The following is a 16,124-nucleotide window of genomic DNA, read 5'->3' as shown; positions in this document are numbered from 1 at the left end:
ATTTGCAACTCGTGTCATACGATTAATTTTATGAATATGTGAGGTATATCCAACAGAAAATATGCAAAATTATTTATACTAAAATATAGAATCTTATGATTTAATATTTGAGTACTGCCAAAATTGTTTGAGCCTAATTCCATAAAAAAGTAAAAATATTGAATTAATTGTAAATAATAATTCATTTCATCAATACTTTTTTCGTTTAGAACTAATTTTACTAATTACATTGAAATTTATAACAATTCAAATTTTAGAACTCAAACCCTGTGTAAACAACACCTTTAAGTAATCTTTACTATTACTTTTAAGAACCTTTTTAGAACTTTAATATAAGGGCGAAAAAAGCATAATATCGCATGAATTCTTTTGTTGAAAACAAACACTTTACTTTTATCACGGGGCAATTTATGTTTACATAAGAATCTACATGTATATATATTTAAAAATTTATATCTTTCTTTTAACTTGACAACAAACAGTGAAATTTAGAAAAAAACCCTTTAAAACATTATTTCACTGTGAATGTAATATATTTAAATTCATTTTCTCCTATACATCCTTTCAAACTATAGTTTTTAAGCAAATAGAATATAAAAAGAGAAAGAATACATGTACTAATGAATACGTTGATAACAATGTTAAACCTCAAATTTCAAATTTGTTTTTCCAATATTCCAATACTTTTTTAATTTGTATAATCCCAAATAATTTGATTGCTATATACTTTTCAACCTTTTATTCGAATATTAAAGATAAAAATCCAACAATATCCGATTTTTTGTTCTTCTTTGAACAACAAAACTAAAAGTGCCCAGCTATTGAAAAATGATGGGTTTTTTCTATTTTCTTTCCTTCATTCGGTACTTTGTAAAAATGAATCTTTTTGCGTACCATGATGTGATTTCTTGATACCCTGAAAAGCTTTTGATCAATTTTCTGAATTATATAATACATGATGTATAATTTATAAAGTCTATTTCATGATGTGTGTAGTGTAAGTGTTGCCGCCTTATGCCGAACATTTTCTTCTGGCTATTAGACCCTTAAACATGATATTTTTAAAGGTCCTCTTAATGAGTATGGGAATTTTAAGAAATAATATGGCCCAGCAAGTATATAAGATAAGAACTCAATATCCGCTTTTTATTTCAAATTGTTCTGAGCAACAAGTTGATAGTTTATTACTTTGTGCTGCGTTTGGTCAATTTACCAAGGATGCCACATTTTTCTTCCACACAGGCTTTTATCACTGTCGCTGGAATTGTACCTTTATTTTCAATTCTAGTGTGTCTGATGGAAATTATGAATGGCGAAAATACGGTAAGGGTTCGGTTTTGAATATTACGTAAATGCACTTTACCTGATTCAAAATTGTTAAAAATTCCGCTTTAAAATGAATACAGATTATTCTTTGTTCATTCATTTGAGACAAATGTTAATTCATCTATCTGTATGACTGTAAAGATAATAATCTATAGCTAAAACTTTATGGAATAATAAATCATTATTTCTGTATTATTAGGTATTAATTTTGGCCGGAGTGTGAACCAATAAAGCCCGAGAGGCTTTATTATATATTTGATCACACGCCGACCAAAACCATCACCTCATAATATTTAAGAAATGATTTCTTATTCCATAAAGTTTAAGATCACTTTTGAAAGTTTGAATCACTTTTTGGGAATTGTTAAACTTCAAAAATAAACTTGCATCAAGACCATTTGACTTTATCAAATGAATAACAAATAAGCAGTAATGCTATCCATATTCCGTTTTCAATGTTGCTTTATAGTTGCTTTTGCACAAAACTTTTTTTATGCTCTTAAATATTTGTTTCACTACATGTATAAAGTCGAATGTTTTTATGATATTCCAAAAAGACATAAATTTAAGTAAGGGGCCCATTTCTCACTTAATCTTATATACTTATTTATGAGTAACTGAGGGAGAATGAATATATAACATATTTATTTGTCAAACATATATCTATGAAATAAGTCCAAACTATCGACTGATTCATTTGTAATTCAATTTTTAATAGCCACATGCAATTATCTAACGTATTTGTCAGCATTCAATAGCCTTTTAAATGTATTGAATATATGTGTAATTTGACACTTAAGGTTTTTTTTAAGGTTTTGAATTACTTTTGTCAGAGTTGGAATGGACAAAAAATGCAGCATTTCAAAAAGCGCCTAATGTCTCCTCCGTTTTAGCAAATTCCTACGAATTATGGTCTCCACACTATGCTACAGATGGATTGTTTCAAAGTGGAGGTATCAGTATATTTCATTCAGCAAAGGAAAATTCTCCATGGATCAAGGTTGATTTGCTAGAATCATTGACAGTATTCTTTCTACGTGTATTCATGAGAATGGACAGTGTAGGTAGGAATGCATGCACGTGGAATAAGCATTTATTTTTTAACCAGATTATTTCATTTTTTTATTCTCAATATTGAATTGTCCAATTGGACAACTTACTGTCGAGAAAATAGAGTATTACTTCATGTAACTGTTTGTATTGGTATTGTGGACCTCTACTGTGATTTTCTTTTTCCACGCAAGCACTTAATTCCGGGAATCCGTGGTTTGCATAAAATCACAAAAATATAAAATCACGAGCACCAGTTTTTCTCAAGATTTCATACAGCTGAAAAATTTCTGAAAAAATCAAAATTGGATTTAAAAATTCACGAAAAATTCTTGTAGCTATTTTATGTAAATATGAATTATTCGCGTTTAATAAGGAAATTAAAGCGTTACTACGTTGATAGAGCAGTAAACAGAAGATGGTAAACATCACACGTAATACAGACAATGAAAGATAAAATCTATGTAAATATCAAAATTTTATGATTTGGTACTTTGCCTTAATGCTTTGGTAAATAAAGATGTAAATCAGGGATCAGATGGCGTAAAGTTTATATAATTACATAAAATCCATTGTGATTTTTTAAAAATACTGTTATTGTTTTGAAATGGCAACAAAGACATTGTTTATCAAAATTGAAACTTTTTTTGCTGAGGTAATTAGGCAAAGTTTCTCAAAAATATGTTTATAAAGAATTTGTATTCATATCAGTGACACAATACTTCAAAATGAATAGCTGTTTGATAATGGGTTTTTTTCTTTTAAAATAGTTTTAACAAACGAAGCTTTCATTTTAGCAATTAAATTTAGTTTAGAACTTCTTAAGTTTCAGAGCTTATGCTTTAAGTTCTGTCTATTTTTTATTACTTGGTTCATGGTATTTTTTAATCAAACTTTAAAAAGGTAAAAGATTCCATGACGTTGCTGTGGAAGTGACAAACAGTAGTATCTACGAACAGCGCGGATTTTACAAAGGACCAGGGATGGCCAGTGAGGTAGTGGAGATCCTCTGTGAATACCTGACTATCGCTCGTTATGTTCGACTGAGAATCATCAAAGGGACTGACAATTATTTCAATATTGCAGAACTTGAAATATACACAAATTAAGTTATATATACTGTATACATGGAAGTATTGATTCCCGTTTTATTTTCGCCCCCTTCGCTCTCGTTGTAAGCGGGAGAACTTAAGACTGGGCACATTATGATATTTCAAATTATCTCTTTTTAAACAGAACTGAGTCTGGTCGAATTCAAGATGAGACAAAACTGTAGAAGGGTGAAAATTACACCGGGCGAAAAATTTTTTCTTTACAGTATATGTCATCAAAACACATTTTGAGCAACCGTCCTTTTGCCGAAATTGTTATATTGTATTTATAAATTTGTCAAACGAAAATAAAGTTTGTACACAAATAAGAATCATATTTTCAATATATTATTGTACTATGATATCACAAGTAGTTTTTGTCTTTTAAAAACTGACTAAAACATGTTAACCGTTGAAATGGTAAGCCTCGCGAATATATACACCATTTTAACTCGTTGGATAAAGCAAATATAAAATCAAACAATATAGATATCCCTTATTTATTACATACTAAGTAATAAATACATGGTATAACATGCGATACAGCTAACTTTATAATATCTGCAGCAGGCCTAGAAGTTGAAACGGATTCTGCAGGGCTGATACGGATCAGTATAGCAGCCCCTTCGGAACTTTTCTTATTTTTTCCACTTAAGGTGAAGATCTAGTAAATGAAAGATGCCTACCTGTTTATGAAATTCAAGATATAAATTCTTTTATTGATGCTTCATAACAATATCTTTGTTTCATAGGGTGTATCGGAGCTTAGATTTTTTGTAAACAGAATGAAAAATCATTTTTTTAAACAGCAATTTTCATGAAATATGAAAGATAAAAGTAACAAATATCGGAGTTTTGTCTATTTCTTACTAATGCGATAAATCTAGAATGCCTACAGTCTCTCCAAAAACGCCATTAAACAAGCTCTTGATCTCCCCTTTTGAATGATGTCAAATTGAATATAGATGCCAGGATTTTCCCGTGAATAAATATAGAATGTCGAAATATTGTTCTTTTTTCTACATTATTCCGTTAAAGCCGTAAAAAACGGGAAAAGATTCATCAAATCAATTATGACGTCATAATGGTACTAGCACCAAAAAGACACTCTGGAATAATTTACTAGATCTTGACGTTAAAATAACATGTAGGTAAAAATTCAAGGCAATGGTCCATACGTCACAAAGCAATCTCTGACGTAATTCACGCGTTACTACGTTTTCATCAAGTTAAGACATGGGAACTGTCTTTGATATGTTATTACTAATTTTGTAATAAATGAAATAATTTCTACAATTTTCCATACTACGCCCTAGACCAATATCAACCCTTGATCCTTCGGCCCTCTGGCTGATTATGGAGTCTAGAGCTGATACAGGGTGTAATATAGAAAAAAAGGATGTATTATTTTCTATCATTTTATTCTTGTTTTTCTTTTTTTCTTAAATTATTTATATTAATTAGATTTAAGATAAAACGAGCGACTTCTTTTGGTTTGCTCAACAATTGTTATAAGGAAACAAGTGATGAAAGGTTGTTTTTGTTTCGTCCCATTAGCATTGCCAATTCATGTTGTGCCCATACATCAATTGGATTATTCTTTTATTCATTGAATCTACAGGTTTTTAAACGAAAACGATTGTTGTTGTTATTGGGAAAAATATATCATTGGACATAAGTAATAATAACAAAGTCAAATGACCCAACCTATTCACATTGTTCAATAAATGGCAAATTCATTCATACACTGTAATTGTTTAAAAATAAAACCACATATCTTATCATTCACTACGTTAAATAGGCCATTGACGTGAATTTGAGATATCGTCCTTAAAACAATTTAGACATTTTTTTTCAAAACGACAGTGTTAATTCAACTAATTAAATAAAACACATAATTTTTAGAAAACAAAAAAACTGTTTTCCGAAAAACAAAAATCTAGCTTTTATCCGTCTTGAAAATAAAAAAATAAAATTAGTATATCAATTATATTGCTCCCCATTTGGTTAAAGTTATTATATTGTCGAGTATATTTGATGTCTTTTTCCCCCCAATTTTTTCCCTTAAAAGAAATTAGCTTTCGTGGTCTCAAAAAAAGGCCGTGACCTGTAGGTTAACAAACGTAATCATCTTTGATCATACTATGAAAGGATTATGAGCATTATGGTCAAATACCTGCCCCAAACGCAAATATTTTAAGTAAATAACGACCACGTTTATATGACAGGATTTTAAAATTATCTATAAAGTTTCCACATTTAAAATTTCGTATTAAACAATTCCAAATGAAGTATTTCCCTGTCTTTTTTCATTTAAAAATCTTGATTCTGAAATTTTAATCTAACGTTTTATTGAAAATAGAATTATGAAAGATTAACCATGGTACTTTCATATATAGTGCATCATCAAAGATAATGCATAATTTATAAATACAGAGAATGGAGTCAATATTCTAGATTGTTCAACAGATAAAGTTTATCATTAAACTTCCTTACATATGATGTGTTGTAAGAGGTCGTTATATTACCAACGCATGACTAAAGCTGAACACCGCTCGTAAATAGGCACTGTCCGCCATATTTCTCTTTAATCACTGCTGTCCCTACAACCCTTATATAAGGGACAGACCTCTAAACAGTTCAAAGTACTTCGCTGTAGAGGTCTCACCTGTGTGGACGTACATTTTGCCTCGCCGTGTTACCCGGTCGCGATAAAATTATCAAATTTTACGCACTTTTTGAAGCCAGGAGAATACTAACATCAAATAAATTGGTCAATGCATTATTTACGAACAGAAAATGAACATAAGATAAGAAAAAAATGCATAAAATCTAAGGACCACGTAAGGAATACTACATGTCGGCCACGAGGTTCAGGTGTGCAATCGGGTGTAACGAAATCGAAGGGTTTATATACCAGGTATCTCCATGACGGTGCCTATTTACGAGCGATGTTCAGCTTTAACCCCAACATTTAAGTAGTAATAGTTATTTTTATACTTCTGAAGAATGGTAGAAATTAAGACAAATTTCCTATTAATTTGTTTCTTGGTGAATAATATGGCACAACAATGGTATCGAATGAGGACAACATATCCGGATTTTTTGGCAATTTGTAGTGAACAAAAAGTTGCGAGTTTTTTATCATGCGCGGCACTTGGACGAGAAACAAACGATGTTACCTTTTTCTTTGAGTCGGATAAAAACCACTGTCGATGGAATTGTACGTTCATTTTCAGGACTGGTGTGTCCGATGGAAGTAATGAGTGGCGTAAATACGGTAGGTTTTTATTAGATTTTTCTAAGTATGATAAATAATTTGAAATTTTCATTGATTAAACATATTTTTATGTACAACATATTGTTTAATGCAATTTAAATTGATTTTTATATGAGAGTCTATGCGTTTTAAACGCCATTAGTAAAACGCCCCTAGAAGCAATAAAATGACGTAGGACTTGCAGTTAAAGGTGTTAGTTTGTTTGCTAACACTGCGTTAGACATCAGGCCATATTTAAAAATAAAATGCTTATACTTACTATCTTATTTAACTTCCTCGCCAAATTTTCTCCAAAATTTATTTATATTTCTGAACTGTCAAATTTTTAAATCATTCAATAGAAAAATATATATGTGAAATGTTAATCACCGTGAATAAAATTTCTTATATTTTTTCGTTGCCAAAAAATAAAAAGATGTTTCTTGCTTTTTGAAGAAAATCCGAATTATAGTACCTCGGTAAACTTTTGGATAACAAAATCTACCAATTAATGGATTTCCTTCGTTAAATCCGTAACTCGTTACATCGTATAACGATTTCGTAATTATAAATATAGTGAATTCACTTTTAATATGTATTTTTCACCAGACTACAATTTTTGCTAATCGAGGTAAGAATGAAAAAAACATTCTTTTGATACCTTTAATTGTTATAGGATTGTGAATTGAAGAATTTATGTCAAAATAAATTAATTCAAACTTTTATGTTAAATAGTAATGCAAACTCTTTAAACTGTAAAGAAATTCGTTATAAAAGTGTTCAATTTTGTTACAAATCACCTCTACGGGTTTCAAAATCAGTTCGCTGTATCCGTAAATTCTTTATATCCGAATTTCTTTGTAACCGTAAAATTTTGCAAAGATTTGATAAGAATTTTCCCTGGGTCTCAAAACAAAACTACGCTGTATCCGAAATTTTACTACATCCATGCTCGTACTAAACGAGTTTTACTGTATTCAACTTTATAAACAATCAATGACAAAAGTTTTCTTTCGAGTATATAACGGCTGACATTTATAAACTACGTCAATTGAAAGATGACACGAAGGTGTTTTTCTTCGAAAAGCATTGATTTTATTAGTCTGTTGTTTTACATTGTTGAATTTACTAGCGATGTCTTTATCGTATTGTAATTAAGAGGTCGAATCGACGAAGAATTCAGCACTCAAGAAGACCATCACAAGTTCCTCAGTTTACGGTAATGCTTACCATGATTGGTCACCAAAATATGCCACAGATAGTTTTTTCCAAAGTGGAGGAATAAAAATATTTCATTCAGCAAATGAAACATCCCCATGGATTATGGTTGACTTGAAAGATGTAACAACAGTTATATATCTACGCATATATGTTAGAATGGACGGCCTAGGTATACTTCATCTTTGGTTTATTTAGATTTAATACTTAGTCAAACAATTTTTAAACTCAAAATACTGCATAGTATATATTGAACTCGTGATTTAATAAATCTATACTACTATATTAAAATAAAAGACTCGAATTTTCGGTCTTTAATACCGAGAAATCGGAAGAATACTGTCTTTAATTTTATATGTTTTAAACATTATTGGTACTTGAAGATTTCCAGGTTTTTTTTTTTCTCAGTTAATCTTCGCTAATTAATAATCAACAAAAATTCCTCAAGAAATCCTGGAAATCACCTGGATTTTTTGGATTTTAGAATTTTGCGCTTGCACAATACATTCACGCTAAGGGGATCTTTAGTTTATGTTTCCACAATATCAAATCTGCATGAATAAACTCAGAAATGATAATACAAATACTTAATAAAAATTCGGGTAAATTTTCATTGGACTTTTGCTATATATTCTGTTCATATATATTAATGATTTCTTATGAGAGAAAGTATAAAATATCAATTATACATTTCAACTAAGTACTTACTTTTGTCTTCGTGATGACAAAAAATATTTGATCACATGCAAGTTACATTATATTTGTTAGGAGAGTAATGATAGAATATGTTCTATCGTGAAAATGAATAATATCCTACGGATCCAGTTTTACGAAAAAAAAAATGTGTACGTTGGTGAAAAGGTGTTGAATTCTTCCATTCTATGGATTAAAATTTTTAGTTGAAAGGTAATTACAGCCTCAAAAAGGTTTGTTGTTATGAATTTGATTGTTATTTTCAAGGCAACTTCATTAACTTTCTCCAAAATCGTTCCCGAGCGATTCTGCAATTTTCTGCTACATTATGGGTATTAGGGAGGCATTCAAATTGTTGTGAGGGCCTTCCCCGAGACACAGATTATTCAAACTAAGGAAAGTGTAGTGAAATTAATAGCATTATTGTAGGCTTATAGCTTTGTTATGTAAATGTCAAAAATATGGTGTGTCGATGTACCTATTTCGTAAATGTCCGATATGCAATGTCAATCCGTGCACGCACGGGTCAAAGTCTAGTATGCCTTTAAAAAGAAAATAACAACCACGAAACTAACTATAAAGAAAACACAATTATAAATTTAAAAAGGAAATGAACTTGTTACAATTGTTAGGAATGCAAGTACATTCATGCCTGTATGACCAGTTTAAAAAAAAAAGATATTTGTGTACTCTTATTGAAATCAAAGCCAACTTAAAAAAAATATTTAAATACAGGTGAGAGATTCCATGACGTTGCTGTTGAAGTGGCCAATAGCAGCTCTTACATACAACGCGGATTTTACAAAGGCCCAGCTATGACGCAAGAGGTGGTGGAGATTTTATGTGATGACCCGACTAATGCTCGCTATGTTCGACTGAGAATTATCCATGGAACAGGGAATGTCCTCAATATTGCAGAGCTAGAAATACACACGAAATAGAATTTTTATTATTATCTTTTTAAATTTTATTGTATTTTTGGAAGAAAAATGATCACATTAATCATTGAAATTGTTTTGTTTTTGTTCCCTGATTCCTATAAAGGTTAAACTTCACATAGAATTGCAGGTTAGACGATAGAGAAATGATTCAAATGAACTGGTTCTTCTGTCTTGCACTTTCCTAATAGCTTATAAAAAAGCTATATAAAAGTACAATTACAACGAGAGTCTCTGATAAATATTCAATTTATAATAAAATTAAGAACTTTCTAATATAAAAATCTGAGAGAAGGTATCCAGACGAATGTGTTTGATTTATGCAATATTTGGCAAAAGAAAAAAATACCAAGTTCAACAGCTTATATCACAGATTAAAAAAAATCAAAACCTAAACACTATGAATGTTCTGACATAAGCAAATAAAAAAAAGGTTTATATATTAAACATATGCAATCAAATATTATTAAATTCATCTCCAATTTTACAATTTTTACTCTTCTTTACCTTTATATACCAAATTTGGTTGAAATTAGTTTAGTCGTTGTAAGAATAAGCTAAAAATGTTCAAAAGTTTACGACCGCCAAACAATGAGGGACGTATGATGAACGACGATAAAAAAACAGACAACAACAGGTCACTTGAGTGACTCATGTGAACAAAAGTTATAACCAAAGAATAAAAAATATCAGGTGATTAATGAATATCGTAACCAATCGCTCCATGTCTACATGTATATGCTTGTCTCTTTTAAATTTCCCTGTCACTGTCTTTGCCCAAGCTTTATGTATACCAAGTTGACGTTGACGTAACTTTTGAAGACGTACTCGGACATCAAAATTGAACGATGCATACTGAATTCTATTCTTATAATAGCCGATAATCAAAATAAAAGGGATGTGTTATAACAACCAAATATTGCCGCAAAGAGTTGTGTATTAAATTTTTAGCACATCCTATGCTAATCATAGGGTTTATAACACAAGGATTTTCGGTTCATATTGCGTAGGGCGGAAAAGGATAAATTTTGTTTAAGTTTACAAAATAGTTACGTAATTTTGAAGGAAACAACCATTGTGTAGAAAATGATATGCTTTGCGGCTGATTTTTTGACGACACTTGTGATTATCTGTTTTTTGTCAATCGTTAGTATATATAAATCAATAAATAAATACATTACGGATACAAAACTTTATACATTGCTAGAAATAAATCGCTTAAGTTTCCTTGTTTTGTGCTAAATTAAATACGGCGTTATTTTTAAATCAGGATTTACATCGTATTGATTGTTTTTTCCCAGATAAATTGATTTAGTGGATGAATATCAACTTAAAGGTGCCGAACATGATTTAGATAATGCACTCAATAAAATGTTATGAATTCAAAATTAATATATTGAGCGTTAACATTGAGAAAGTTCATTTACAATGTAAACAAAATTTTTAACACAGTATCTATAAAATATGATAAATCGATTCATAGAAAATTTGAAACCATTTGTATAAGATCTTAATGGCAGTCAAAAGGATCATACCAGAATGTTTGTTTAATGAACATTTTCTCTAAATAATGTATGTTTATTGGAGAATGTCAAAGTTTGCGCTGTCTCATGTCTGTAATTCCTTGTTCTATGCATTTTGCAAAAAAATGCATGTTTATTGAGAAATGCAGCAAACTGATAAGAGTTCTTGGAATGTTGATTATAGTTTACTCTATAGTGTATATGTCTTTTAGATAACTTACATAATGAATTTTTTAACATATCGTTGTATCAGCTTCATGGCATTAAAGGAATACCGATCCCCTGCTATAAGTTTCACAATATATGTTTTTTTTTTTTAAATGATTATTATCGACATAATTTGACATGATTGTAGACCCAAATAAAAGGCATGAAGTACTGCTTGTTTTTTTCATATATAATTTTCATTTCTAATAATAATATGTAGAAATTTTACACGGCGAACAGAAAAAGCAATACTTAACTATCATAGCATAAAATTTGAAATATCAGACACACATCAACATTATAAAAAGTGCCATAAATAGTAAAATCATATCAAAAAACATAATAAAGATGTGATTTTTTAGTCAGGATAATTATTTTTTTTTCATTTATGGAAGTAGATAAGAATGTTAAGAGTTGTTTTTCTTTGATATTTCCTCACTAAAAAGTTTATGCTTGTTACAAAAAATGTATTGGATTTTTAAAGCTTATTGAATAGGAAGAAAATATTTAAGCAAAGAATATTTTTTTACACAACGGTTTAATTTTCTTTCCATTGAAAAGAGACAGTGATCATAATATATCTTGACAGGAGAGGATAATCAGGAAATGTTTGTATTATTTTAATCTAAAAAAAAATATAACAATCAACATTTTGGACTTTTGAACTGGTCTGGAAAGTACTGAGATGCAAATGAGATGAGTTTGGTTCTTTTTGTAACTTTGTTTTACTATTTGTTTTCCCAGAAAAGAGTAAAGTTTATTCCGTCACGTCCTTCTCTTTGAAATGCTAATGTAAATTGATGCAGACAAATGATGTAAAGAAATTATTTGTGGTGAAGCAATTATTTTCATTAAGGGAAGCGTGTCATAGAAACTACAAAACTTGATTACTATTTTATGGCACTTTTAAGCCACAGTACATGTATATATGTATTTCCAATTCTGACAGTTGTGGGCAAATACATTGCAAATACTAAACAGTTAAAATTCTTGATAATGGATAATGCATGTTCCGGTGGATTGTATGATACAAGTATGATACCATATCAAAACATGGCCATGGTAGTCCCATGATAAAATAACTAATATTATAACGATATAATAATATTAAAATTATATTGTAAAGAAATAAGATTTTAAATAAAAAAAAAAAAGAACAGTTTCTGCGGGCAAGGAAAACTACTGACTAACAAGTTGATAAAACACCAATAGTCTCGATTGAAGTAATCTTTTTCGTAAATTCTATGGTCTATACAACGACCTTGTCAGCAATTACCATCTTACATTGGGTCGCATGCTCTTTGACGTTTTTCATACGCATTGTTACGTAGTAGTAGATGTGTTTTTAATTAAAAAGTAATAGATTAAAAAACACAAATGGAAATAAATAAACGTTTTTCAAATTAAATTGAAATAATTTCTAATTCCTTATTTTACTAACAAGGTATTAAGTTAGGGTTCTCCTTATCCTTTAGTTCCAGAAACACACATTCCAACATTTTATATTCATTGGTTGGTATTTAAAATTTTTTGGTTTCATCGGTCAAGAGTTTTCATTGTCTTGTGAACAGTATTCAGCTAGACCACCCTTAGAATTTGTACAGAGAGGTCTATGTTTCATGATTTTGCTAAATATTTCGTTCTGAAAACCTGAAGACATCCAGACAATGTAAATTTCTATTTTAACCATTTATTTACATTATAGAAATTTGAGTTTATAATATGAATTACCAGGATTAAAAATTTAGAAGAAATAACTTTGTATATACAGTATATATCAGATGCAGATAAGTCGGATAGGTAAAAGTGCATTTTTCATTATTTCAGATGTAGATAAATCTGATGGAAAAGTTTGGTAAATTCAGCATAATATATAGTTGTAGTAAATATTTAAATGTTTTATATTGTGAATAGGACATATATATGTAACGAACATTTATTTTGATATATATTTCATATTCAGATCAATAAACATCATGAAAAGAAGATTATTGAATAGTTTTTTGAACCCGATTCAATTCCATAAATTGGTGTGATTAATAATTGTGTATTTTAATATTTTATTCTAAAAGAAAGATACTTTTTTTTTATGTTAAAATTGAAAAATTGATCAGAGTTGTTTCCCTTTAATTTGTCTTTCTGATTTTGGGCAGAATGAAAAGTATATGTATATGGATATTTTATGAATTCTTTATTAGTAATTTATTTTTTTGACGATATATTTACGACTATTAACGCTACTGATAATAGGAATTCGGTTATCATGATTATTGTAAATCTCTCTCCTTGTAAAAATAGTGACTTTATTTTAAAATGCCCAAAATTATAGCATATAAATAACTCTAAATTCAAGTAAAGACTATATTTGATATGGTCAACCCCCCCTTCCCAGTTTTACAAATCTTTGGATAGTATCGTCTTAGATTCAATTTTTTATAAAACAATATAAAGGGAATGGCTATCACAATAATCCTATTACATGTAGTCTTTTGATATTACTCTGGTCCGCACCCGACTAATCTTGTCAAATCATACTTCATAACAACTGTCTTTTTTCGACTTACATTTGCAAGGAAATGCTTTACAAAGCAAATAAAAGCCAACTAGTACAATAGCAGTATTCAACTACATCAAACATGTACTTCATTTTATTATCACAACTAAGTACATAGGAAAAACTCGTTGATAATTAAGAAAGGAGTCTTTTATCAATTTATGGTTTTCGACTTGTCAAACGTAAATTTGAAAATTAAATTATTATAAAAGGAAATCGAAATGGTATATTTTTCTTTCTTATTTACTATCCTACAGTCTAGCATAGAAATAGAAACCAACTTTTAGAATCTAACAAGGAATATTTTTTTGGCGAAATATTGGCGTAGGAAAATATCACATGTTTCGCAATTCAGAATTGCTGCAGATAAATGAATCTGTTTTAGCATTTTTAAAAACAATAACATTAATGTTGGATTTTTTAACTGATGTAAACTAATGATATGATACTTGGGATTCAGAATTTGTTTCTAAAATAAGATTTGCCTATCAAATTACTTTTTATAAGCATTTTAAAGCGCCCATTCTATACATTGCTTTGTAGGGAAATAAGTTTTTCTCTCTTATTAGATGGTCAATATATAAGCTTTTCTGTCAATTTTTGTATTCATTTAAAGTCTTGATAATAAGTAAAAATCAGAAATATTTTATTATTGGAAGCATAAGAAAATTATAAAAATATCTTCAACATTTAAGAAAATTAGAGGAAATGCGGGCTAAGCAATATCAATTTCAGTTTCAATATTTATTCCAGTATAGTAGTTTAAGCTAATAGACATTCTAATAAATTATCATTTTATTGAAGTAAAGAATCTTTATATCTTACACAGATGTCTTCTTGACTGCAAAGAACTACATTCATTTTTATCATCCGTTAAGTTGAAAAAAACGGTAGTGACCTTGACCTTGATCTGAGCTTTATGCAAAAACGAGAAGGTCAAATTTGATTAAACTGATAGAATCATTTGGTTATATGACCTGTTTTATTGTGTCAAAATGTCATTTACTTCTTATTATAAGAAAAATGTTTGATAACGAGAATTCCTTCAAAAATCAAATTTTCATTGCGTCCAAAAGTTTTGTTTCGGATGTCACTCTGAATCTTAAAAGAGCCTACTATACAAGGGAGTCATCATTTCGTTAAACGTTTAATGAACCTCCTTATACATGTAAGTAAATAAAATTACTTTTGACAATTGTAATTTCTGAAATAAAGCAATGGGAAAATATGTAATACAATGCTTGTGTTTCGGAAATGGAACAATGTGAATATTTATATATAATCAGGATGATTAATTTTTGATTATGATATTACAACTATAACATTAACCTTTGTCTCTGCAAGCGGACGGAAACTAGTCAATTTGTTTTATTTTAGATATTTGCATTGTGTTCATTACATCAAAGGCCGAGCGTTTAGTAAAATATTTTTCACTAGGAATTCAAGCACAATGTGTATTTTGATATTGGCCTTTCGAATTGAGTAAGATAAAACTGATTAAATTCAACATAGTCATCAACCTCTGTGTCTACAAACGGACGCAAATTAGTAAATTTGTTTCATTACAAATGTTTTCATTGTTTTTATAACATCAAAATCCCAGCGGTTAATACTTGTTATTACTTTCAAATAGTGACTTTTAAAAGTAATTAAAATCGCAGATTAAAAATGCATGTATCTATTGGATGTCTTTATCATTAAAAAAGAAAATTGATTGAATATAATAACTTTTTTTTTTGGTTTTCTTTTTGTCCAAACTCTATGGAAGAAATAGATAAGCAAACATAATATCTTGCTTGTATATTCTGTTACAAATCTGTAGTGGCGCTTTGCACGTCGTAAATCATAAGAGGCAGCTGTGGCAGCCACTTTAAATCACTTACATATAAAAAAAACCTCCACTTTTTAAGAAGTGTTGAACAGAAATAAGGAAAAAAGGAGAAAAAATGAACTTTTCCGAAGTCCGTTTTCACATTTGGATTGAAAATCGTATTAAAATACTGATCCGTTGATTTTTTTTTATTATTGTTTAAGTGGAAAGTAATATCTGAAGCATTGCTTTACAGATACACGCGATCATGCATCTATGACCATAATGAAATAAAGAAGTTTTAAGTTCACGTCGATGAAGTATGCTCTTGGGGCTTCCCTTGATAAGTGTATGACTTTGTTACGCCATATGAAGAGGATATGTGCAATAACAAGATTGCCAGACTAGTTATTATTGTAACACTGCCCTTGTACCGGAAAGATCTTTGTCTACAA

General features: G+C 29.5%; 2 protein-coding genes across 3 annotated transcripts; both read left to right on the top strand.

The window, feature by feature from the left end:
* The first annotated feature begins 1,052 nt into the window (after window positions 1-1,052).
* On the top strand, window positions 1,053-3,485 carry LOC128161059 (uncharacterized). Its single transcript, XM_052824309.1, has 3 exons — window positions 1,053-1,323; window positions 2,160-2,390; window positions 3,280-3,485. The coding sequence occupies exons 1-3, from the start codon at window positions 1,053-1,055 to the stop codon at window positions 3,483-3,485; spliced, it is 708 nt and encodes a 235-aa protein (XP_052680269.1).
* Window positions 3,486-6,412: 2,927 nt separating this feature from the next.
* On the top strand, window positions 6,413-11,407 carry LOC128160370 (uncharacterized). Of its 2 annotated transcripts, none has more exons than XM_052823683.1 (3): window positions 6,413-6,747; window positions 7,886-7,945; window positions 9,373-11,407. In XM_052823683.1, the coding sequence occupies exons 1-3, from the start codon at window positions 6,477-6,479 to the stop codon at window positions 9,576-9,578; spliced, it is 537 nt and encodes a 178-aa protein (XP_052679643.1). In that variant the 5' UTR covers window positions 6,413-6,476; the 3' UTR covers window positions 9,579-11,407. The 2 variants fall into 2 exon arrangements, with proteins under 2 accessions (XP_052679643.1, XP_052679642.1); XM_052823682.1 differs by having other exon boundaries at window positions 7,886-8,116.
* Window positions 11,408-16,124: the final 4,717 nt, after the last annotated feature.

Source organism: Crassostrea angulata, chromosome 8, assembly GCF_025612915.1.
Source record: "Crassostrea angulata isolate pt1a10 chromosome 8, ASM2561291v2, whole genome shotgun sequence".
NCBI classification, from domain to species: domain Eukaryota; kingdom Metazoa; phylum Mollusca; class Bivalvia; order Ostreida; family Ostreidae; genus Magallana; species Magallana angulata.
This window is presented reverse-complemented; position numbering and strand designations above follow the sequence as displayed.